Source organism: Eutrema salsugineum, unplaced genomic scaffold (genome assembly GCF_000478725.1).
Source record: "Eutrema salsugineum unplaced genomic scaffold, Eutsalg1_0 scaffold_1, whole genome shotgun sequence".
In the NCBI taxonomy this organism is placed as follows: Eukaryota; Viridiplantae; Streptophyta; class Magnoliopsida; order Brassicales; family Brassicaceae; genus Eutrema; species Eutrema salsugineum.
This window is the reverse complement of record NW_006256909.1, coordinates 1490379-1514641: the sequence shown is the minus strand read 5'-3', so window position 1 is coordinate 1514641 and position 24263 is coordinate 1490379. Positions and strand designations below refer to the sequence as shown.

Here is a 24263-nt window from a genome sequence, read left to right as displayed (position 1 = left end):
TATTCTTAAAGGAAAACTAAATGAATCGATAATTATAATATACAAATATCATCACAAATTAAAAGATATAAACTCATTTAATTTATTTTTTTTGAAAAACAATTTCTTGATTTTCATTTTCCATAAATTCGTCATCTACTTGTAATAAATAACAGGCGTATTAGATCTCGCATCCCACATTCCACCTTCCTTCAAATACTCAAGATACCGAGAAAACTCAGGCTTCGTCGTTGTCGACTTCTTCTTCTTTCCGTATAAAAAGCTAAAGATCGGGTGGCTAAATTTGCTTGTTGGTTTGACTTTCTTGGATTTCTGACGAGGAAGCTCCTCAAGAATGGTCGGGACACCACCAGCACCAAGCTTTATAGATGGAGCGTAGTAAGGAACACTCGTCGATCTTCTTAGCTTTGCTCCGAGTAAACTGAAAGTTGAATCATCACTCACTCGCTCGTAGCCTCCACGACGGCTTCTTGTCCTCGTGCTAAAGCTTCTAAGCATTTGCATCTTGTTGATACTTTCTTAACTGTATAAAATAGAGAGAAGTCAAGAAGATGATGTGAAGAGATGATTTTGTTGTTGTTTGCTTGGTTGTTGTAACGAAAGAGTTTCACCAATGTGTTGTTTATATATAAAGATGTGATGAGATTTTATGGTTGTATCTTATTAAATTTGAAAGTCGAAATGGTCAGTCAGACTTTGGCTGCCAATTTGAAATCTTTTATGTTTTCTTTATTCTGAAAAAATAACAAAAGATTAAGTGATGAGAAGGGTTCGTTGAGCTTTCTTTGACTTTTCAAATCTATTCTAACGCAATCCTTGACCACATCATCATCAAGGGAACTTCCACGGACTCGGTTTAGATTACATTAATAGATTTATCATCTATATAGGTCAAACAAATGAATAACATGTTTTCATTGTTCAAAGTGGGTCAAATAAATGAAATAATGTTTTGTTAAGAAATCATCCAATTTTTCTATATAAAAGTATGATGATTGTCGAAATATGTTTCTTAAAAGTTAGAACAATATTTTGTCAGCCAACAGAAAAAACTAGTACCCGTCATATAGTCATATGATATTTATCAAATAGTCATTTTACATTTGTAGACTAATAAATAAAATTATTTGAAGACAAAGCTTTTTTTTGTCGACAAAGCTTTTATTAGACTTAATTAGAAGTATTTAATCTATGATTTCAGGTCAAATTCCTTTGCTTTCGAGTTTAAATTATTTAAACACCACTATTTTTTTGTCGAATTTAAACATTACTAAATTTAACGATTTGTTTGTAGAATACTTATCGGAATATATACTCCTTGGGAGTATATTGCCAAGAACTTTTACTACATATATCACAGAAAAATGTAGCGGTTATAGCAAGTAAAAAAAAAAAATTACAATGAACAAGTAGGCAATCATAGAAAGTAAACCTAGGGGACAACTAATTAGAAACGTAGGATATTTGACTCTTAACTAATCGAGAAGCATGACTTTACAATTTTTCTAGAGAAAAAAAAAATTCGAACCTTTCTTCTGAGTCGAAAAGGTGAAAAACGCAAATCATATACCAAGGTCAAAGTCAATAATCCAAGGCTCTACCTTTCTTCTGAGTTGAATCTGTTCCAAGCTTCCTGGAAATTTAGAAACATTAACACAATTCTAAAAGTCAATGTTCGTGTTCAGAGATTGTTACAAAACATGAAGATATGGTTATAGTTGTTACCTTAAGAAGATCGAAGACCTTTTCGCAGATATATTTCTGGTGAATGTTTGCACCTCTTTGCTGTAATTTGTCTGGATGAACACAAAGTGTTGCTTTCCTGTAAGCTCGTTTCACTGCTGCTGAAGTTATGACCTCTGTTAATGGTAATGGCTGCCAACCGCTCTCGGGACCGAGGATCTGGTTCATAACAATAAAAACCAAATTCAAAAAAAAAAAAAAAAACTCGGTATTGAGAAATAACTCTACTTTCTAACTTCGATCTCTGTGTTATTCATTAGGAAACGTACGTATTGTAATGTTGAGAGTAATGCTCTTATGTTTCCTTCTTTTCCACTTGACCATCTCTTTACATCAGCGTCCAAGGTTTCAGCGACTCTCTGTAGGAAAAGAGAAACAAAATATGATTATTGAAAATTTTCGAAGACTTCGTTTAAAGCTGAAGAAGAGTTTCGGTTTGGTGGATGTACAAGTCTCTCTGCTTGCTCTCTCTGAGCCACGAGATCACGCATGTTCTTCTCTGCTAAAGCTTTAGCCTGTTAAGAAAATTAAATATGACCGTACATTAATTTAACATTAATGGTGTGGACTCCACTACGAGTACTGGGTGATTAGAAGAATTGATTACCACACGATCAGCTGTTCTTCGATGCCTTTCTAATCTTGATGTATACCTTTGAGGTGATTCACCATCAGCACCTTAAGAGACCAAAGAATATAGAGAGAGTTATTAAGCTATAGGGGGATGAAAAAAACGAAAACAACTAGAGAGTTCCATGAGAGTATTTGTACCAGGAGAATTTTGATATCTTGAAGCACCAAAAGAGGCTGAATTTTGAAATTGTTTGTCGGAAACTGATCTTTCCATTCGTTCACCAAAGAAACCTGAACTCTGAAATTGCTTCTCGGAAACGGATCTCTCCATTCGCTCTCTTGCGTCGAAAGCAGCCTTTTCAGCTGCACGTTCACGTGCTTCTGCGGTTGCTCTCTCCACTGCTGCCCGTTCTGCTCTAAGTCTCGCTTCCATTGATACCTTGTCAGGCAAAGACCTCTCTCTGGCCTCAGCACATGCCTTCTCCAATCTTTCACGTGCATCAGCCAAGGCTCTCTGATCGAAAGCCATTCGATCCTTCTCCCTCTCTCTTTCCCTCTCTCTTTCTTCTTCCATCTTTCTTAAACGTTCCATCTCAGAGTCTCTTTCTCGCTTTAGTCTCTCTGCTTCTTTCTCACGTTGCACAGATACTCGAGAAGGCAATGGTCTTTCTAATTTTGCATCTTGATTTGAACCCGCTTGGGTACTACCTCTTTCCTGAGAGGGTGCTTTGTTAGCACACTTGCTTTCCTCTGGATTCCTTTGATCACGGCCAACACCTGCATTTCTGACATTCTCGTCGTCTGATCTTTCTTTTAATCCACCATCTCCTTTGAGCACTGAGGCATCGATGGTGCTTTCAAACTTTTTGCTCTTCTGGTTGAGCTTTCCTCCTTGGACATTGTCAGTCACAGATGTGGATTCCTCACCTAATTCTCCACTTAGTTGGTTATAACTTCCATTTTCACCCAGCTGAGGTTCCTCTTCATTCCTCTCAAATATCCCAGATTCAGCATCCAGATCATTGGTTCCTTCACTTTGGCTTGCATCTTTAAGATTCTTCTCAAATACCTTCCAAGGACAGGCTTCTTCAGACCATGATTCTTCTCTCTGACTTGGTCCTTCTTCTTCTTCCCCTCGTTTGTTCACTGATTCGTGGTTATCTACTCTCCCATCCTCTTCTGAAGTGTCGCTAAGACTCTCTTTCGAGCATTTCTCTCCATGGCCCTTGTTGGTGGTTTCACAGGGTTTCTCCATTTCACATGCGTCTCTTTCTCTTTTATCTCTCTCTTCTCTTGCAAATTCATGTTGTTTCATTTCGTTTTCCTGATGCTCCTGATTTTCTCTCTGTTTTCTTTCTCTTTCTTCTCTTTCCTTGGCCTCTTGCAGCCTCATCCCCATCTCTTCCTGTTCAAGATCCTCTTGCAGACTTCTCTCAATCTCTGCCCTCTCAAAAGCTTCTATCAGCCTTTTTTCTTTCTCTTCTAGCTCAATAGCTTCTTTCAGCTTCTTCTCATTCTCCTCCTTTTCAAATGCCTCTTTCACCCTCCTTTCTTTCTCCTTTTGCTCAACGGCTTCTTTCAGCTTCTTCTCATTCTTCTCATTTTCAAGTGCCTCTTTCACCCTCTTTTCTTTCTCCTTTTGTTCAAGGGCTTCTTTCAGCTTCCTCTCATTCTCTGCCTGCTCAAGTACCTCTTTAGCCCTCCTCTCATTTTCTTCCCTCTCTTGAATCTCTTTAATCCGCCTTTCCTTCTCTTCTTGTTCAAGAGTTTCTTTCAGCCTTCGCTCCAGCTCTGCCTTTTCACTAGCCTCTTTTATTCTTCGTTCCTTTTCTTCCTTTTCACGTGCTTCTTTAATTTTCCGTTCCAGTTTCCTTTCATGCTCTGCCTTCTCATGGGCCTCTCTCATTCTACGGTTCTTTTCTTCCTTTTCAAAAGCTTCTTTTAGCCGCAATTCATACTCTTCGTGTTCTTTCATTTTCCTTTCTTGCTCTGCCTTCTCACGGGCCTCTCTCATTCTACGGTTTTTTTCTTCCTTTTCAAAGGCTTCTTTTAACCGCAATTCATACTCTTCTTGTGCTTTCATTTTCCTTTCTTGTTCTGCCTTTTCGCGAGCCTCTGCCGCTCTCCGTTCATTCTCTTCTTTTTCACGAGCAACCTTAAGCTTCTCTTCTTGCTCCAAAGCTGCCTTTATTTTTTTCTCATTTTCTGCCTTCTCAAAAGCTTCTCTTTCTCTGCTGTCAGTTTCTTCCTTTACACGAGCCTCTTTAGACCTAGTTTCTTCCTCCATCCGCCTCAAGGCCTCATTAAGTTTTGTCTCGTCCGTTTCGCCACGCATTCCCAAAGTTTTACCATTTCCTTTAATTTCCAGGGAAATCTCTAGCGTGCTTTCGTTATCTGCCAGACCAAGGGCCTCCCTGAGCTTTCTCGCATTTTGTTCCCAATCAAACACACAATCCTGGTTCTTTTCAGCTGCTTTCCGATGTGCTCTTCTATCCGATTGATGATTTTGTATGCGTTTTGTTTTCTCTTCACAGTGCAATTCCTTCCTTTGCTTTGCAGGTTTTTCAATTAAGGGCTTGTTTTCTTCTGGTCTAAGCAGATTTCTGTGTTTCACTATCCCACCATGATCAGGTAAATTATTGCCTATCTCAATTGCAGCTCAACATCTCTCAACTTCTCATCTTTCGGCTCTTCAGGAGCCTTTTCTGCAAGCCTGTCCTCATGTCTCTTATGCCTAGATGTTGCCTTTCTCGTTCCAGGGTGTTTTGGCAACGTCTTAGCTTCATGATCCTCCCTATCTCCTTTTGCTCTCCTCCGTTGTTTCTCCCAGCCAAGATTAGCTTCCTGTGTCAGCTTCTGATCGAAAAACCCTGCATTAAGAGGAAAAGAATCACCTTTTCCCCCACTGTTCTCATCAGCATTTCTGGGTTGCTCTGTTCGCACCAAATCAACAAATTGTGTAGCCTCTTCCCATTCATCATTTCCGTCAGAGTTTGCAGACCCTTGAGAAGAGCGAGACTTGCTTCCATACTTATCCCGTAAAGATGTCCTAGCTACACCAATATTTCTCTCAAGACCAGGCAAACCAGCTGTATGGCTCGATTTCTCTTCCCCATCCCTCTTCCTTTCAAACAGATGCTTTGCACTTTTCAGTTTTGCCTCAGCTTTTACCATAGCTTCCTTCACAGCAGCAGACCTTGCATCAACCTCTACGTCGAAGAAGGGTGGAGAACTGCCTTCCACGGACCCTTCTGATCCGGTGGTTCTAGAATTAGAAGCAGAACTTCTAAACTCGCTCTTCAACATAGGAGGTGGTCTCGAAGGAGGTGGTATTCCAGTAGGATGAGTCTTCAAACCAATCTCAGAAACAGTCACAAAAGGTTCACTCGGAAAAGACGTAACTCCGCTGTAATACTCTTGGGCATATTTACCTCTGCCAACAGAAGAGGGCCCAGACTCCTTGTTGTTGAGCTTTGTAGTTCCACTTGCACTAACCATTTCATCAACTGCAACGGTATAACCAGGAATAGCACCAAGATCAGCTACACGTATGACGCCGCCACTGGAGATGTTTGTGTCGCTTATCTGACTAGCTTTGTTATAAGAGATGTTAAACTCTGTACAGCCATCAATTGAGTCGTACGAATCTCTGCCATTAGAAAAGGAAGGACTTTTGCCTGAGAACGACTCTACTTCTTCAGGTGTCCTACAAAAAATGAACCTCAAATCTCTTAAATAGTGCAAACCAAATGATGAAAAATACCTTATCCCAGAAAAAAAGAGAAGACTTTGTAGACATACGAACTATAAAGTCACCACATTTATCTTTTCTTACATTAAGAGAATCAAAATCAGAGGAATTTCACCCCAAAAAAAATACTAAAATGAAGAGCTTTGTTTTGAGAAGAAATGAAGAAAAGTACCAAGCATCGTCGGAGGAGTCGCAATCACCAACCGTGGACCGCTGCAAAAACAGTTCCTCGTACGACGGCGCTAAATCGAGATCGTTAAAACCTCCGAAAACCTCACGGTAGTCAAAGCCCTGGCTCCGAACATCGAAGTAGACATCTCTATCGTCTACAAGTGGAAGATCGAGCACCGGGATCGAGGAGACGGCGGCGCGTGAGGAGCCATTAAACCCGGCGAAAATCTCGCAATAGTCCTCGAGACGAGGAGACAACGTCGGGGCTCCGAACCTAGGCGGACCGCCGAAAACGTCGTCGTACGTGGTGGCGATATTAGTCGTTTTGCCGGAGCCGTAGCTAAAACCACCATTATTACCATTGCAAGCTTTCTTCTGTAGAGAAGACGCTGACCTGCTTGGATTCCGAGAATGAGAGAGATTTTCCATGAGAATCAACAATGATTCAAGAGCTTCGCAGTCTTTCTCCTTCTTCAACCTCTCTCTCTCTCTATGGTCTGGTTTGCAGGCGCTCCCTTGAGAGTCTGAACAGAAGTCAAGAGGGAGAGAGAGAGAGGACGCAAAAGCGAAAATCAAAAGAGAAATGTCCCAAAAAGAAACTCCAAAATGACGAAAAAGGGTCTCTTCAGCTTTAATTTGAAAAATCTAATTCGAATATATTTTTTTTAAAGGGAATATAATTCCCATCTCTACATCGTACAAAAATCAATTAACAAATAAATAAGAGTAGGAAAACAAATCCGGAAATAGCCAAATTGCATATGAGAATAGTATTAGCCTGTTTGAATTTTGGTTAATTTTGATAGATCAATTTTGAAGTAGTGATTTTAATAATGAACGATAGGTATTCCTTCTATTTGAGTAATAAGTTATTACTAGTTGCCACTAACTGACTAACTCAAGGATTATTAAACAAAATATTACTAGTATAAATTTATTGCAAAACAATAATAATATTGTTATAAAAAAAAAAAATCTGAAAACAGTCGTGCTGCTGCAATCGTAACGGCCGGCGCGGCGGCGACTGATTTATTAACAGTTTTTAATATTTTCGACAATATTTTAATGAGGCTTATTTATTTTAGTAAATTTAATTTAATTTTATTATGAAACCGATAAAAGCGCGACAGGTGTAGCCGGTAAGCAGGTAAAACGCGCGAACCGAAAAGAAAAGGGCAAAACTGGAAATATACGCTACTAGTTGTTGTCACTTCTTCGTCTTCGGTGGGACCGACCGTTGCAGCACACTATCTTCAGCATTTTCCATGAAAGTAATATTTGTATATATATCAATATCTCTCTAGATAACAGAACGTTATAAATTGAAGGGAATTGAAAACGTTTATATAACAGATCGCAGAAATCTCAATATATTTACTTATACTCTCAAAAACTTGATTTTCCGGACCGGTCTAGTCATCTAGATAAAAAAACATAGACATAACAGTGTCGTTGTTTTGCAAGGCTATAAAAAACAAAACAAAATACGGACAAAAACAAAAAGAATAATAAAAAACAGTATAATAAATGAACAAGAAAATTGGGTTCCCAAGAGGGAAACAAATGTTGTGAAAGGCTGGTAAGAAAAACGCAGGGGTTGCCTCTGCCAATGAATGATTTACATGTGTAACGCACATTCTATTCTGTACTAATTCTTCATTTTTAACTTCTTCATTGGAGTTATTAATAAGGTAAAACGTTAGTATCAGACTTGCAAGCATTTTTAGTTCAAATTTTAGCAAAGCATGTACTACTAATTGATGTATGGATAGCGATTCAAACAAATATATATAATGATAGGGAAGCCTCTTGATTAATGTGCTAATCGATAGAATTATCTTAGTTTAAAATCAAGTCCACTTGATTCACGTCACGAATAAGACAGCCTAACCGTCCCTCCAGATCATATAGAGCCTCTCTTTTGGTTTGTATTCTTCTACGATCATATATATACTCTCTTGCAATTCAAAAATTATATTGTCATTACACCCCATCTCTAATAATTAAGTACGACACAATTATGGTGCTGGGTGCATTGTGCATATACAATATATATTCCCGATACGTATTATCACTCTAATAAATTACTAGAATACATACCGATTTGCGAGCGTATAGCGTTTTGTGTCCACACTCGATAACGAGATTTTTCGTGGCATATGCATGATTTGATCCATTATTAAATTCCATTTGTGGTTGACAACTCATATGATGACTACTCTTCTTTGCCCTCGTCCAATCGATATCGAGGTTTAATCTTGAAAGTCTTTAATGTATCATTGATTAACAAGGCTTTATAGTTTACACCTATACCCCTTTTTCGGAAAACATACCTATCTATACCGATTTTCACTATATATATACTATTTTGAATTTAATCCATGATTTGAAAATGGTTTATGATGAATGATATTTTTTAAAAAAAAAAAAAAATATATATATATATATATAAACTTTATAGCTTCCAATCATTTTTCATTAACTTTCAGGGGAAAAAACATTTTTCATGATCGAGTTTGCTATGTTTTTCATCAGGCTATAGAATATACTCACATGGTCTAGCTTATAATTGTTTATCAAGCTTTCAGATAACGACTTGTTCCTTCATTGATGGGTTGTTGGCTTATTGATTTTTCCTTGTTGGGTTATAGCATCAATTGATGTGGATTATGCCTACTAATAATTAATAGTTTTAAAAAGAGAATACTGTTTTTAACTTTTTGGTTAATTTCTTAATCAGCGGAATTGAAACTCAACTTCGTTTTGAAATCAAATTAATCGATTTCGTTCAAAATTTCTAATGCAGTTAATAGATTCGAGTTATTCGAATTCTAGCATATCTATATGCAAATTTAAACATGTGCGTGTGTATTCGCATGTTTGTCTGTGTCTTGTAAAGCATGCATGAACCCTAGGCAATGGAACAAAAAAATAGAAAAGGCGAATCCATACGCATGTTTGTTTTCTAAGCGAGTGTCTCGTAAAGCATGCATGAACCCTAGGCAATAGAAAAATTTAGAAAAAGACGAATCCATAAGTTGATTAATATTAGTATACTACTAGTTAATGGCTGTACTAGTTAAAATCAAATAAAAAATGAGGAAAGAAAACATACTTAACTACCACGGACGGAACATAATGATGTCGATCACAGCCATGCTTGCCCTACTTACAAGATTCACTTATTCATACCTGCTACAATTTCATGATCGGTGTATTTAAGTAAGTACTATATATATAAAATTTCACAGTTGATATTAAATCTGATTTTCTAGATCATAAACAGATTGTGTCTACAAGACTACAATCACATGTGTCTTCAACATAAACAAATCTTTATAGTTTTTTTTTTTGTTGGGTATGAATGTTAAGTAAATAAATTCTTGTAGTTTCTATAGCTAGTGGACTTTAACTATTTGGTTATATTGATTTTTTTTTTTGTTATATTGATTTCGTACCCGTTACCAGCTAATCCCTTGAAACTCTATATTTATAACTGTAAGCCAGCAAAATTTTCATGCCGTTAATTACCCGAATATCGAAATCGCTAATCTACTCACGATCATGTTATAGCTATCAGAATGCGTAACTTGTACAGTTGTATGCTTAGCTGTGGCCGTACGAAACTTAATTTTCTAATATCATGTTTCAACTATAAATGAAAATTATTGGATAATTTCTTACATACAGCTGTATGCTTAGTTCTGCGATAGATTAGTATCTATCTTCACCAATAAGCTGCGATCTGAATATACCATATATTGCGCAAAACAGGATTAATTTAGGATAACTTAAGAGACACGCATTTATCTGTATCTGATCGTGTTGGACATGACTATTCTAAATATGTATTAACAATATCTATCAAAAAAATAAAGACCAAATACTAGGTTTCTGTATATATTGTTGTCCCATTTTTCATATTTTCATTTTTTTGGGTTATATAATAAATCTCTTTTCATCGTTTCCATTCCAACTCGATTGGATTCCTTCACTTTTGTCCACAGTACAGCCTACAATTTAGAGCAATCTGAATATTAATTAGGACCACTTCTCTTTTTGGGTAATCCTCTCTATTTATTTAATCTATATTAGTACATGGTAAAGTATGATATGGAGATTCTTTTCACGTTCTTTCCCTTTTATATGTTCAGATGTTGAAACTCATGCATATAGAACAACATAATTAAGAAAATGTCAAATAAAGCAAAAACCACTAGATATGATTCTAAATGTTGGCCGCTTATTATTGATTTTTTTTTGTTTAACCGGATAATTCAGAATTTTTTTACTCTCACGCATTTTTCTAGGTGCTTTAGGTTGAAGGTAAATTTTTTTTTAAAAAAAAAACACTAATGGTACTACTAGTTTATATATTTACCAGAATACTAATTATACAAGTGAGTTGGGAGTAATATACTCCCCAAATACAAATGATTCCCCCCCCCCAAAAAAAACATTTTCCAGAACACTAATTATTGATATATTTGAATTTCACTATATTATAGTGTTAGTGCAATCATTTGAAAAGCATGTTTCTGAGCATAACTAGTGTACGAATGAATTATAAACCGGCCCATGTACGAAATTTTTACTTGTTGATCATAATTATTCATGGTTTATTATGATTATAGTGGTTTAGAAGGCATAGAATATATGTTTATTCAATAACTTTACTAAAATAAATATATAATGTTGCAAAACGCAGTTTCACCATTTCTACACGATTAACAAACCATTCGCAGAATAGTGTGTGTCACCATTCTGAGCGTAACTCTACTACTTTTGTAGATTACGAGGCAAAAACAGTTTGATATGTAACGCAATTTGATTCCGGCAGTTTGGTAGGAAATTTCCATGTATTTTGAGGTTAGAAACGTTCGAATAAAAGTCATTAAGGAAATGAAAAAACTAATTCCATAATTCTCGAGTTTATAAATGTTGGATTAAAAAATATTAAAGGAAAGAAAGAAAGGGGTCCTTATGTTGGCCACTTTGGAATCGCAGTACTCAATATTCATTCGACCATCTCCTAAATAATTATTACTTTTTGATATAATAAGACAATATATTAGATAATTCAAAACTGTATAAGGAAATTACCTAATATGATCCACACTTTTTATTCAAATTAGTCAGTCATTTTTCTGTTTTCTCTAAATCTATGATAATTAGCGGGACTTGTTGTAGTAAGTAGTCTAAGAGCTCTAATCAGGTTGTGTAGAAATCAATGTCTTGTACACTTGTCATTGAGAGCGACTAATTTGGAATCATGATAAACCGAATAATAAATTAATGATAGACCATTTTTGTTATGTAGAGTTTTTTTTTTTTTTGAAACATTATATTCACAACTTTATACAACCGCGGAAAAAGTATAAATTGCATATTCTTATTTTACTTAATAGTTGTTTTTTTCAATGTTATTACAGTTTTTTTTCCAGTTCTGCTGTCTAACTTCATATGACCATTAATAAATTTATAGCCCAAAAAACATGAAGAAAAAACTGTAAATTGCATGGTTCACACGTGTGAAAACAACATGTCAAGTCAATCTACTATTTGGTACCCACTATTTTATCATCAATTATTTTTAAAAATTTTAATGTCATAACTGATTCAAATTGTAAGTTGTCTTTTATTCTCTTGGGCTTCAGATGGACAACTCACTGCAACTTGCCCACTATATCATTTGCATCCATATTCTTTTTAAGCAAAGCTTGATCCAAACTTTGCTCTTAAGTCAGAATCCTAATCATATCCTCAGCTAATTCTCAAATTATACAATCCCAGAAGCAGTGGTAACAATGTATTTACAACTATATACTTCCTTCACAAACAAAAAAAAAGAAAGAGTTCTTTACATCTCCATGGCTTTAGGGGATGATGGCTTGGAAACTACATTGGACAACCAATCCAACAAAGCTATGTTTACAGCTTCCGGAACTTCGTCATGAGGACAATGCCCTGCTTGTAAGTGCACGAGCGATGAGTTCGAGTAAAATGCTTTGATCTTCTCGGCTTTAGCAGGACCAACCCACGGGTCAAGATCGCCCCAAACCAACAGAAGCGGGCAAGTCATCTTACTTAGAACACTATCTAAAGTGTATTTACTCTGGTTCGTTAAGAACCTTGTCATCAATCTGTAAAAAGTCAACAGTCAGGTCCCTTTATGTATCAAAACAGAGAAGCTCTCTTTGGTGTTTGTAGTACCTGTAGTATACTTCTCCAGCATTTGGGTCTGTTGCAGGTTTTGAAATGGATTCGACGAGGTAGTCATCGACATTAGCAGTGTTTATGTACACCTGCATTTTTTTGCAATAAAAAATTGAGTGCAAAGTAACAAACTTTGATGAAGAGGAAATCTAACAAAAGTCAGTAAGACATTACACTCTTTAAGACAGATTCGATTCGAGAAGGTTGCTTGGCTTGCCAGAACAAGAACCCGAGAACCACGCGTTGGAAAATCTCTTTAAGTGGCTTAACTATAAACTTAGTTATCACAGTTTCTTCAGCTTCCTCTCGCTTTCTACTCTCTGCTGCAAATTGTCCTGCAGAGTTTAGAAGTGCAACTCCTGTGACCTGCTCGGGCAATCCTACCGCAACTGACAAAGCTGTGAATCCCCCGAGGCTGTGAAAAAAGTCGAAAGCTTTGTCTCACGTTTCCTTATGGATTGGCAAAAAGAGCTTCAAAGAAGACATTCATCTACCTGTTTCCGACCACAACAGCTGGCTCTTTCACTATCTCTTTCATGAAATCAATAACTTGATCAGTCCAAACCATGGCGTCATATTCTATGAGAGCTTTATCACTCCAACCGAAACCGAGTAAGTCCAAGGCATAAACCTTGTACTTCTTAGCCAATTCAGGAATGTTATACCTACAAATTTACCGGTTCTAACCCAATGAATCTTGATTTCCTTAAAATTATAAAGATTATTCCCAAATCAAGAGAGACAGACAGGCAGAAGCTAAAGGAAAGAGTGACAATTTAGAGGGTAGAAGAGAAACTGAGGATACCTCCAATGAAAGGCAGAAGCACCAAATCCATGAATAAGAACAAGAGGTAAGCCTTCTCCTTGAACCACATAATGAATCTTGTGACCTCTCCATTTCCAAAAGTTATACCCTTCTGGCTTGAAAGCTAGCCTCTCACTACCTAAAGAAAGAATCATCCAACTCGTTTAGACATTGTAACAAGGAGAGAAAGCCACAATCAAAATCTATGTTTTCAAGACTCAAACCTTGAACAGATTGAGAAGCAGCTGATGGTGAAGAAGGAGTACCCATGACTGAAACTCCAGAAGCAACAATCCCTCTCACAGCAAAATCCCTTCTGCTGATTTCACATTTGTTTCCTTCATTGCAAGATTTAACAAAGCTGTTACATTTCAGGCTTAGTCTAAAAATAATTTGATGAAAGGTGTTGTAGAATCTTACTGGGTCGGGAAATTTGAGCAGGAAAGATGGATCTTTTAGATGATGAGCTGAATAATTCTGTCCTAACAGACGGTGTTAGAGCACACGAAGCAGACATCGATCGATTCACAGAGAACAGCCTCGTGAAATCTCCAAGAACAATAGAAACAGATAGTTTCAGAATTGAGAGCTAGAAAGATGCAAGTAAAAAAAAAAACTTAAGGAGCACCGAGTGTAGAGCCCGAGTGTATGTGTGAATTTGCGCGAGAGTTGTGGCGACGCCTGAGCCAGACAAGTTTTCGAACCCGCTCGACGTAACAGAATGTTTCTACCAAAATGCTTGGTTTAAAAATAAAACCGGTAACTACCAGAACCGGCCGGTTCAGTCGTAATGTGTCCTAAAGATCCTGAATTTTATTTACTTCATTGTTATTTCCCAAATAACTCCTAACCGCAAATATCCTTAACCAATAAAAATCATGTAATTGACATAATCAACCAGAGACCTCATATACATGTACTATTAGTGAAGTACATAGCTCTCCTAAACAATCTTGTAATCTCTCTTATCTAATCTCTCACTACTATAGCTTCTTGAATCTTGATGATGATTCCAAAAGAACCATGGAAATTGATATCTTATTGAGAAATCATGTAAACTAGTGTTCGATCTGAAATTGGATCATAATTAGATGATACCTGCAATTTCAATTTCTTTTGGAACTGAATGTTAACCAGATGTGGTTGTAAGCCATTTGATCTGCGAATCCCGAAAAAGGCAAAAGATGAATCTAAGGGAACGATTCAAAGAGAAAATAGAATCAGTTTTTGTTAACCGAAGTCATATTTAAGGACATGGAGAACAAGTATACCGAAACAAAACTTCTACAACTTGCTAACATGCTTCTATTTCTTTTGTTCAAGATCATTCTTAGAAGTATAAAGCCCTTCACTAACTTTAACAGTGCCACTACTTTTCTTGCAACAAAGATTTTCATAGACGATCAGTTATTGCTATTATTGTAAGTAATAACATGGTACAAAGCAACTGAATTTCCATATGGACTTGTTATTTAATGTGTTAAGAAAAACTACAATGTTGTTAGATATAGTATTGATTCTCTAGCTTGAATTATCTCACCGGGTATAGATAAGGTATCGATATATAATTCTAAAATAAATAAATAAAATAAAATAAAAAGTATAGCCCATAGGGACCAAACACTTAGATCAAAAGCAGTGGTGTCGCCTACCTTCCTGTCACTTATCTTCAAACCCATTTCTTCTTTAGATCTCTTATTTTTTTGTCCCTATCACTTATAAATTTGCTCTTAAATAAACTAGTATACTATTTCAAATATAGTCATAAAGATGCTCTCTCTCTCTCTCTTGCTGTAGATATAAATTTTTGGTTGATGATCTCTGTAATATATGAAATAGAATAAAATATTGGTGTAATTCATAGATTGATAAATGATAGTAACAATACGTCACAAGAATCACGTATAGATTCACAACAAGACATGGAAATGATATCACTGGCCCCAAACCTCTCATGATTCAATCTTTCTATTCATTTGCAAGTTAAGATTCATAATTCACATTCCCCACATTCCCCACATTCTCCACCATGACCTTAAGAAACACTCTTTCTTCAAGTAAGATTCTCTTTAAAAAGAAATGGATGAATTGATATACAATCAAAAGTTATTTGCAGTGTGCCTAAAATCTCAATGATTCCATTTAAAATAATTTATTTCTTATTGTATGATTTTATTATAAAATTCTATCTCTCAGTTTGATGCGTTAATTATGAGAAGACAAAATGAACTGTTCTTTTCTATTTTTGCCGAGATGAATGATTGATTATGAGCCAAGACTGAAAATAAATTTCTCAATATTTTATATGATAATACTCTTAAACCTTAAGTTTGCTAAGTCGGCTTTATTTTGGTTGGCAAATAAAAGATCCTCTCAAAAACTTGAAAGGGCAAAAGAAAAATAAAACAGAGAAAGACACAAAAACGACTAACTTAAGAGACTCCTCATCTCATGTTCACAAGGACATGACCACATGGTAGGTTATGTCATTTAGACCCCACGACTTCTCATCTCACCTTCTTTGTCCCCAACCTCCTCCACTTTTATCAATTTTGTCCCTCTCTCACTAGATTTCGAATCTCATGTGTGTGGGTCAATGTTGCTTTCTATTTAAAGCTAAGAATAATTATATCAAATGGATTACATTTCTCCCACACACATATAACTTAACTCTTTCTCTTTCTCTCTTTAGCTTTAACCCCCAAAAGAAAAGATAAGAGCTTTAAGTTTTTCTACCTTCTCTCCATGGACTTGTATATACCTGAAAAGCTTAAATGGTTGCAACAGCAACAAATGGTGTCACCTGAATTTCTTCAGATACTTGGCTCAGGTGGGAGAGAAGAGCTTAAAAGGGTTGAGAGTTATTTGGGAAATACCAATGATGAGTTGCAGAGTTTCAGACATTTTCCCGAATTTGGACCGGATTATAATGTTATTGATGGCTGCATTTCAAGAACAAGTAGCTTCCAAATGGAACCAGTAAAGAACGATGAAGTTAACAGAGCCATTTCCTTCCAGAACAAGAGAAAACCAGAGGTTTATAGCTCTAGAAAGTATTTATTTTTGGTGTTTGTATTTTGTTTGGAACATTGGTTTTGATTGTTTAACTTTTGGTTTTAGGGTAAGACAGAAAAGAGAGAGAAGAAGAAGATCAAAACAGAGGCTGAAACAGAAACGAGCATGAAAGGAAAATCAAACATGAGCAACACAGAGACATCCTCAGAGATTCAGAAACCAGATTACATCCATGTGAGAGCTAGACGAGGTGAAGCCACCGACAGACATAGCTTAGCAGAAAGGGTAATTAGTTTAAGTGTTGATTAAGGGATTGATTTCAGAGAAATTACTTCTAAGGGCTTTATCTGAGAGATATATTTTCTTACTTTTTTTTTGGTGGGATTTTGGCAGGCAAGGAGAGAAAAGATAAGCAAGAAGATGAAATGTCTTCAAGATATTGTTCCTGGATGCACCAAAGTTACTGGAAAAGCCGGTATGCTTGATGAGATCATCAACTATGTCCAATCTCTGCAACAACAAGTTGAGTTCTTGTCGATGAAACTCTCTGTCTTAAACCCAGAGCTTGAGTTCCATATCAATGAACTATCCACAAAACAGGTGACAAATTTTTTTTTAATATATTATTCAGCTACAACAAATACAAGTATCCGAGTTTTTTTATTAACTGGTTTTAAATTGTAATCTAGTTTCAGGCTTATTTCGCAGATCTTCCAGAAGCTGTCTCGAAGCAGTCAGTGATGGCGGATTTACAGTCTTTTCCATTACACCAGCAAGGATCTCTAGATTACTCAGTCATAAACTCAAGCCAAACCACATCTCTCGGCATTGTAATAATCTTTCTCTTAGACAAGACAAAAATCATTATTCCCAAACAAATTGTTACTTGTCCGTGAAGTAACCTGTTTCATTTTCTTTTCTGTAGAAAGATCAGACATCTGCAAGCTGGGAAACTCACTCACAATCTCTTTACAACAGCTTGAGAACTGATTCCGTATCCAATTTCTTCAGCCTGAAGTAAAATTATTAGGGATAAGGGTCATTGAGTAAACCACAATTTTTTTTTGTCTTATCCTTTTCTCTACGTTATCTGAAATTTGAACAAGAAAGACGGAGGAAACTAATCCAAATATCTTTCTTTCAATCTATTATATCTTCATACAAATACTAGGGGATATGCATTTGTAGAAGAAAGAGAAAAAGCTCTTGTGGTCATAACCATTCTTGTTGTACATTGTAGTATATATAATATGATCTCTCTCCAAATATAAGTATTTCTCTCTCTCTCTTGGCAACCAAAAACCAAAGGCAGAAAATTTTCTTAAAGAATTGACATTTTTCATTTTAAATGATTTACAAATTGCAAACTATCTTCCTCACAATTCTTTCCCTATTAACTTACAACTACACTTGCATTAATGGAGGCCCTTCGGAGTGGTAATAAAATATACAAACCTAAGTCAACAAAGATGGAACCACAAAAAAGTATTATAACCTTTCAAAACTAAGTTAAGACATCCTAACAAAACTTATCCGTTTATCTACTTTTCTTCTTCTTGAGACTCGAGAAAGTGAATCCAAAAAGACCAGATTTCTTTGGAGATGGTGTTGTTAGTATAGGCTCCTGATGAGTAAAAACCTGTGAAGTGGTTGCGGCAGTTGCTCCCTCTGGTCTGGAGGATTCTTCTTCTTCTTCTTCTCTGACTATTTCTTCAAGAGCTCTAAGCAACTCCGATGCACCCACCTTCGCTTCCTCGGTTCCATTGTTGGATATTAAGATAAGAGATGAGTAAATATCAACGCCTTCTCTCACGACAAGGTAGCAATACTCCATCTTCTGCACACAGAGCTGTAGGAGGATGGAGATTGCATTCTCTTGCTCCTCGGGAACATTTGATTCGAGTAAGTCAGCTATGGAAGCTATACAACCCGGTGTTTCGGTCATACAGACCCGACCTTTCTCGGTGTTGCAGAGGTTTCTCAGAATGATGATCGACTGTTTGCTGAAAAAAAACTGTTGCAAGAACGATGTGAGCTTCTTGATGAAATCGAGAGACACCATTTCCAGACAGATCTCATTGCTTGAGGAAAGGTTCTTGAGTGTGATCATAGCTTGTTCTTGGAGATGTTGTGCTCCAGACTCGGTGATCTTCAAAAGGGAAGAGAGAAAGCCTGATGAAGTTAACTTGGAGAGACATTGCGGATTATTAGAGAGAATCTCAAATACGTTCAGAGCTTCTTCAGCTACTACCACGGAATCGGACCCGAGAAAGATCGACAACGTTTTGAAAACGTCTTCTTCCAAAGATTCTATAGCCCTCCTGTTCCCATTGAGGAAATTCAATAGCAAATTCAATCCACTCTTTATTATGTCTCCAGTGGTGCCATTTCTTTCGTGAGCATTCTTCAAGTATGTGATAAGTGGCTCAAGAAACTTACTCGGTGACATAAACCGAAAAGCGCGAGTATTGTGCTCATAACGACTTCTTACATCTTCGATGACCTTGATCTGCGCATCAAATGGAAGGTTGGAGAGTTCACATAAGGGCTCTATTTCCATCTCGCTGTGACTAGAATCTGTGGTAACAGTGCCTGACTCAGAATTTATCGTCTGCATTGGCATGAAGTAACCACCCTTTGACATCTTAGAGAAGGATGGAGAATCAGTGGAAAAGCTCGAGCTGAAATCCGTGCTCGAGAAGCAGCCGAGATCTGGGATATCGTACAGAGAACTTCCAAAGCTAGCAATGGAAACAGAGAAGTCAATATTCTGCAAAGCCTTTGTGTGCTTCGTTGTTGGATCTTGAACATCAAGACCGTGCTTCGAGCACCATTTTGATATCTGAACCTTCATCGCTACGTTGGGCTTCAACGTGAGATCATCCAGCATCCTTTTTGATTTAGGACATGTAACATTACCATCTTCGAACCATTTCTGAATCCACATCCTCTCAAAAGTGTGACCAGAAGAAATGAGGACAGGATCATACATCACGGTCAGAGAAAGCGGGCATTTAAACTGCTCGGGAAGCGTATCATTGCGTTCCTCAGAACACCCGGCCTCTGCAACACTAGCACACACAGAATCATTGACAGGCTGATGCTGTGTGAAAGAAGAGTTGTCTTTATGATCTCTCCAGATGATTCTTTCATGCTTTTTCAGGAGACAGAGAAGATACTTCAGAATCTGTCTCTTGTCCACTTGACACTCGCCTAACTTCTCCAAAAGCGACTTTAATGATCTTCTCTCTATCACAATGGCTTCGGGTGTTGAAAGCTGGAGCTTTAGTGCTGCGAAATAGAAATCTCTGATCTCATCCGAAGAAACAGAAGAAGATGTGCTCCGTTGCATCAGTTCTCTAACAGCTTTCCCAGCTTCTTCTTCAGATGATTCCAGTGTCAAAACAGTTGATCTAAGATCTTGGACTACCTGAGATATCTACAAGCAAAACTACCATCAGAGATTCTGCATTTTCCCTAGAAACAAAAAGAAGTCAAAACAGAGTTTGGTGCAAACCTTGATAGCCAAAACAGTTGGCACCATGCTTCGGATGTCAATTAAGGTTTGCTCTAATGATTTTTTTGCTCTACAGCCTCTTGAGAGTATAGCATCTCCTGTTACTGCCTGAAGATTGAAACAAGAATTAATCACATTTTGGCCACACAGAGAGATGAATGTAACGACAGGTGGATGATTCTACATCAAATATGAGAGGAAGTTGAGTTTTAGACAAACCATGTAGAGTTTACTTGATTCACTGCAGTACTGAAGAAGCAGCTTAGCTTTCTCCAAAGCTGTGTTGAGCAAACATAGAGTTTGTATCCCTGAGGAGCTTCCGGGTCGAGCATCTTCTATATCAGGAAAGATGCTCATGATTCTATCAACTAAGCTCTTCAGTTCTAAGCACATGGAAGAGTGCATCTGAAGCAGAGCAACAAAACATGTTATTACAATAACAAACCTTAAAGGCAAAAATCAACAGACAATTCTCCATCGTAAGAGATTCTTTTCTTAGAAGTTAGAACCAACCTTAAAGTAGTGAGGCAACCTCTCTATCCGTTGAGTGATATCAATTCCCATCTAAACAAGAAGTGTCCTAAATTCTGCAAATTTGATAAAACATAAAAGGTTCTTTTAGGAAAAATTGTCAAATACAGACAAGAAACACAATTCCAGAGATAAACAAACCAAAGCAGAGACAACAACAAGAAAATTGACTTACCCTATAATGTTACGAACAGTAAAAAGCCCTTAGAAGGAGAACCATACACCAACATAAACTTGAAGATTTTCACAGAAATTTTTTTCAGAAAAAACAGAGAATTTCCCTTGCAGACTCACCACCGTAAATCAGAAAGAGAAACAAAAAATGGTGATAGAAAGCGAGAATTTCAGCTAAGACCTTGAGCATAGCTCCTCTGCTAAAATCCAAATAATCGACTCAAACAAACCCTTCAGATATTTTGAAAAGAAAAAAACCTAAATCGAACACACTGAAATTCTCTGCTTTCTCGCAGAAAAATACCAACTGTTTTTTTGGTGGGTCAAGAAAAAGAAACAGTTTTGTTCGTGCAAAGATCTCGAGGATTGAATTAAACAAAAAGTAATAAACTTTGGTCGTTGAAACCTTGGGAGAAAAGAAAATGAGATGAGATTATATGAGAGATACTGGCCTCCTCCTTTGGGAAAGAAGAAGACTGAGAGTGTTAAAGTGACAGCCTTTTTGGTGAATGACGGTCGATTATAAGTCGTTGAGCTACAAATAGAAAAAGGACGATAATTGGGGCTGTGACGGAATCTACGTGACCGCGTTTGGTCCAAAAGAGATTGGTTTACATCATAAGAGTGCCGTGTCAAGCGCAGACTTAATTGAAAGGACGAGGTCTCGTAATGGTCAGGTCAATACACATGCAAACAATTTTTATTTTTAGTAATTTAGACTAAAGTTTTTTTTTTCCTTGTTTTTCCAGAGAAAAGGTACTTCTGAGTAAAAGTCTTCCTTCTTTGATTTTTAATATATATCGTTTTTCTTAAGTTTGTTAAACTAATGATTTTCACCATTCTTTCTAATAGAGATTGATAGTGTCGTAACGTAAGTAATATACATTTTATTATTTTATTCTTTTCGTATCGACGGATGGTAAGAATTGATTTTATGTTTTCTAATGGTGATTTGAGTAGACCTTGTCATTTTCACCTTTGTCTTGTAAGTTGTAATTAAAAAGAGTAAAATGGTGTCCGATGTCATTCCAAGATTTATGCCGTAAGTATTTTGTTAAAGGTAGTTTTTTTTGGTTAATAGATAAGTACGCATTCCCTTAAAGTTGCGCCCGTTTCACTTTAAATTACCTATACTACGATTTTGTCAATTTTTTTGCATCATACACTCTTGTCGAAAAGCAAAAAAAAAAAAAAAAAAAGAACTACATTATCACCAATATTTGGGTCCCAGGGTATGTCCATGCAAAATACCTATCTATTCACTAAAATATCTATTCAAGAATCAAAACCATCCGGAAACCGAATATCGTTACAAAGCGAATGTACTAAATAATGTCAATCTCTTTTAGAAACATGTTATGTTGCTTTGGTGTTTACTACTGCGAAATATTTTTGATGTATTTCTTATTTGCCAACAAAATTACACTTAAAGTTTGAAGTCAATCCTGCTAGAAAATTTAGAGTCCAACGTGTAATCCTCCAACATCTAAATTTGTAATTTGGCTGATTAGCCTTGTGAAAAATGAAAAGATAGATAAACATAGCAGATATTGTAGTCATATCACATGCCATTAGTGAGATAGTTTACTATTTTGTGACCACGTCCTTCACAAACGCAAATGATCAACATTTGTGTAAGTCGTCTTCTTCGTCGCAATCCGTTGACTGGTCCACCTTTTATTCTTTCCCCACTTGCTAAATACCTAAATCTATTTGAGTTTTTTTGTTCTTCTAAATAATGGCAACAGAAATTGCGACCGAATCATTAAAGATTGTATGGAGTGAATAATTTATTGTAATACTTAGACAAATTACTCAACAATCGAAAGACTGTTATCCGGGTTTATCTAGGTGTAAATTAGAGAATAGTACTAGATATGATGATTTAAATATAGTGTATGTATTGTCAATAGTTGGTAGTAGATACCATGGGTTTAAAGATTTTGATTTTCTTTTTAAAGTTCGATAAGTATTGACGTTTATTTGTTTTAAAAGTGATAAGTTGTGCCGTAATTTGGACAAAACATCAATGTCCCAATTAATGTGAAGGCATACATGTTCCTTATTGGCCAAAGCAGGTATAATAATTTGTTTTTTGATGTAACCTACCTGCTTGAGGGCTTAGAACTAATAAGGCTCTGACCTAAAGTTCGACATTTTTAGGCCACCGACAAAAATGAAAGTAAAATAGTATATTGGTATTTGAATTTTCCGAGTAGAAGTTTCTCCCAAAAAATGATTAATGTGGTAGAGATGAGTTAGTTCATTTATTTCGACGAATAAAACAGAAGTAGGGTAAGCTAGTTACGTAAATTCTAGGTCTAGTCAACTATTTGGTATAATCATGTTTTCCCAAAATGTATAATATGATTGGCTCCACCTACTACTCTTTGACAAGCGACAACAACTCTCATCCTCACAACAAAAGATGCGTTTAATTAATTGCGAATCGCTTTTTAGATAATTAAATAACTTAACTTTTGGGATGCTCTTTCGCCCCTATGATAATCAAGATTGATGTTTTTAGGTTTTGATTTTGGATGGCACACGGTTAGAGTTGGTGGTAGACATAATATTCAATAGATCTATGACTAGAGTCTATAGGTTAGATGAAAGTATTGTACATTTTACGCGCAAGTGCCTTTTCTAGAACATTTTTAAGCTTTTTCATATGTTTCTATATATAGGGGAACTTACGAAGGGAGAATTAGATCAAAGAAACATGTGTTATTAAATATGATTCGATCAAATGCCTTTTACTTTTTAATTCTTAGAAACTCATATAATATTTGTTATAGTGCTAAATTATAAATATTTTGAAAAAAGTAAATACCAAGTCAACTAGAATAGGCACAAGTAAGGAAGAAGGAAGAGACAGACTAATGGGTATTGACAATGTCAATGCCCATGGACAAGTTAATAATGTATGAATGGATCTCAAGCCCACTCAAAGTATTAGGTTTTATGAAAGAGTTTGTGAAAATATATGTAGAGATCGTGTTCAACTGCAAGTTGGTGATACCAGAAAATTCAGTGATTTTGGTAATTTTTTGAGTAAACTAAAAAACTTTGAGATTATTTTAGCCATCGCCGGATGGTTTGATTAGTCTTGGATCAGATGTAATCACCAGTCACCACACGACTGACCTCATCACCACAAAGGATATGAGAATTTTCTTCGAAACTATGTTTTTGTCCTAGTCCTACTAAAAGGGTATTGCTATACATATTTTTATTTGGTCAAATATTTTTCTTTCTCAAACGTATTAATTCTCATTTATTTCTTGTAGCATATTCACTTATGTCATTTCATCACACGAATTTAATTATACATGTAAGAAAAGAAGAAGAAAAATAAAAAATTAAATGTAAGGCCATTCGAAGGTTTTACTTATCCAATCGAAAAACACAAGTGAATATGTTAAAACATATAAATGAGGAAAATGTAAGAACTCATGTTAAATTATCATTCATCAAATGTTAATATAACGAAAATGGTAAATTGCTACATTATTCTTTTTGTATGTATCTCGGTTGTTAGTTTATATAAAATGATGGCTGGCTTTTAGTTTTACCTGCAATATTGCAGCCAATATACTCTTCTCCGGGCAGTTCCGTGCTCTCTCAGGAGGCAAATTAAATGATTTTTTTTAATACATTTTATCCCCAAAAACAAAAGTTAAGGTTATGAAGTTTATAATATGATGACATCAAAATATGTGGATTCGGGAACATATATGGTAATAAAATATGTTTAAATTTTGACA

At 36.2% G+C, this 24263-nt stretch overlaps 5 protein-coding genes across 7 annotated transcripts; 1 reads left to right on the top strand and 4 right to left on the bottom strand.

Annotated features, from left to right (window-relative positions):
• Positions 1-5: 5 nt before the first annotated feature.
• LOC18028470 lies at positions 6-669 on the bottom strand. The gene has a single exon (XM_006411932.2). It carries the CDS (start codon positions 502-504, stop codon positions 136-138), a length of 369 nt encoding a protein of 122 aa, XP_006411995.1. The 5' UTR covers positions 505-669; the 3' UTR covers positions 6-135.
• Positions 670-1329: 660 nt separating this feature from the next.
• Positions 1330-6799, bottom strand: LOC18028469 (auxilin-like protein 1). Its single transcript, XM_024149915.1, is given in 8 exon segments — positions 1330-1633; positions 1726-1902; positions 2013-2102; positions 2193-2258; positions 2351-2421; positions 2515-4969; positions 4972-6022; positions 6240-6799. Coding segments are annotated over 8 exon segments (4374 nt in total). The 5' UTR covers positions 6668-6799; the 3' UTR covers positions 1330-1597.
• Positions 6800-11897: 5098 nt separating this feature from the next.
• LOC18028468 (pheophytinase, chloroplastic) lies at positions 11898-13906 on the bottom strand. Its single transcript, XM_006411930.2, has 8 exons — positions 13888-13906; positions 13680-13808; positions 13484-13597; positions 13260-13398; positions 12949-13119; positions 12629-12869; positions 12452-12543; positions 11898-12381 (listed from the first exon to the last, which is right to left on the bottom strand). The coding sequence occupies exons 2-8, from the start codon at positions 13774-13776 to the stop codon at positions 12099-12101; spliced, it is 1137 nt and encodes a 378-aa protein (XP_006411993.1). The 5' UTR covers positions 13777-13808; positions 13888-13906; the 3' UTR covers positions 11898-12098.
• Positions 13907-15901: 1995 nt separating this feature from the next.
• LOC18028467 (transcription factor BEE 2) lies at positions 15902-17557 on the top strand. Of its 2 annotated transcripts, none has more exons than XM_024148728.1 (5): positions 15902-16295; positions 16380-16559; positions 16668-16874; positions 16970-17104; positions 17200-17557. In XM_024148728.1, exons 1-5 carry the CDS (start codon positions 16005-16007, stop codon positions 17293-17295), a joined length of 909 nt encoding a protein of 302 aa, XP_024004496.1. In that variant the 5' UTR covers positions 15902-16004; the 3' UTR covers positions 17296-17557. The 2 variants fall into 2 exon arrangements, with proteins under 2 accessions (XP_024004496.1, XP_006411992.1); XM_006411929.2 differs by having other exon boundaries at positions 16964-17104.
• Positions 17558-17621: 64 nt separating this feature from the next.
• On the bottom strand, positions 17622-20981 carry LOC18028466 (U-box domain-containing protein 5). Of its 2 annotated transcripts, none has more exons than XM_006411926.2 (5): positions 20498-20981; positions 20305-20378; positions 20011-20196; positions 19792-19899; positions 17622-19713 (listed from the first exon to the last, which is right to left on the bottom strand). In XM_006411926.2, the coding sequence occupies exons 2-5, from the start codon at positions 20353-20355 to the stop codon at positions 17812-17814; spliced, it is 2247 nt and encodes a 748-aa protein (XP_006411989.1). In that variant the 5' UTR covers positions 20356-20378; positions 20498-20981; the 3' UTR covers positions 17622-17811. The 2 variants fall into 2 exon arrangements, with proteins under 2 accessions (XP_006411989.1, XP_024004495.1); XM_024148727.1 differs by having other exon boundaries at positions 17622-19704.
• Between the last annotated feature and the right edge of the window lie 3282 nt (positions 20982-24263).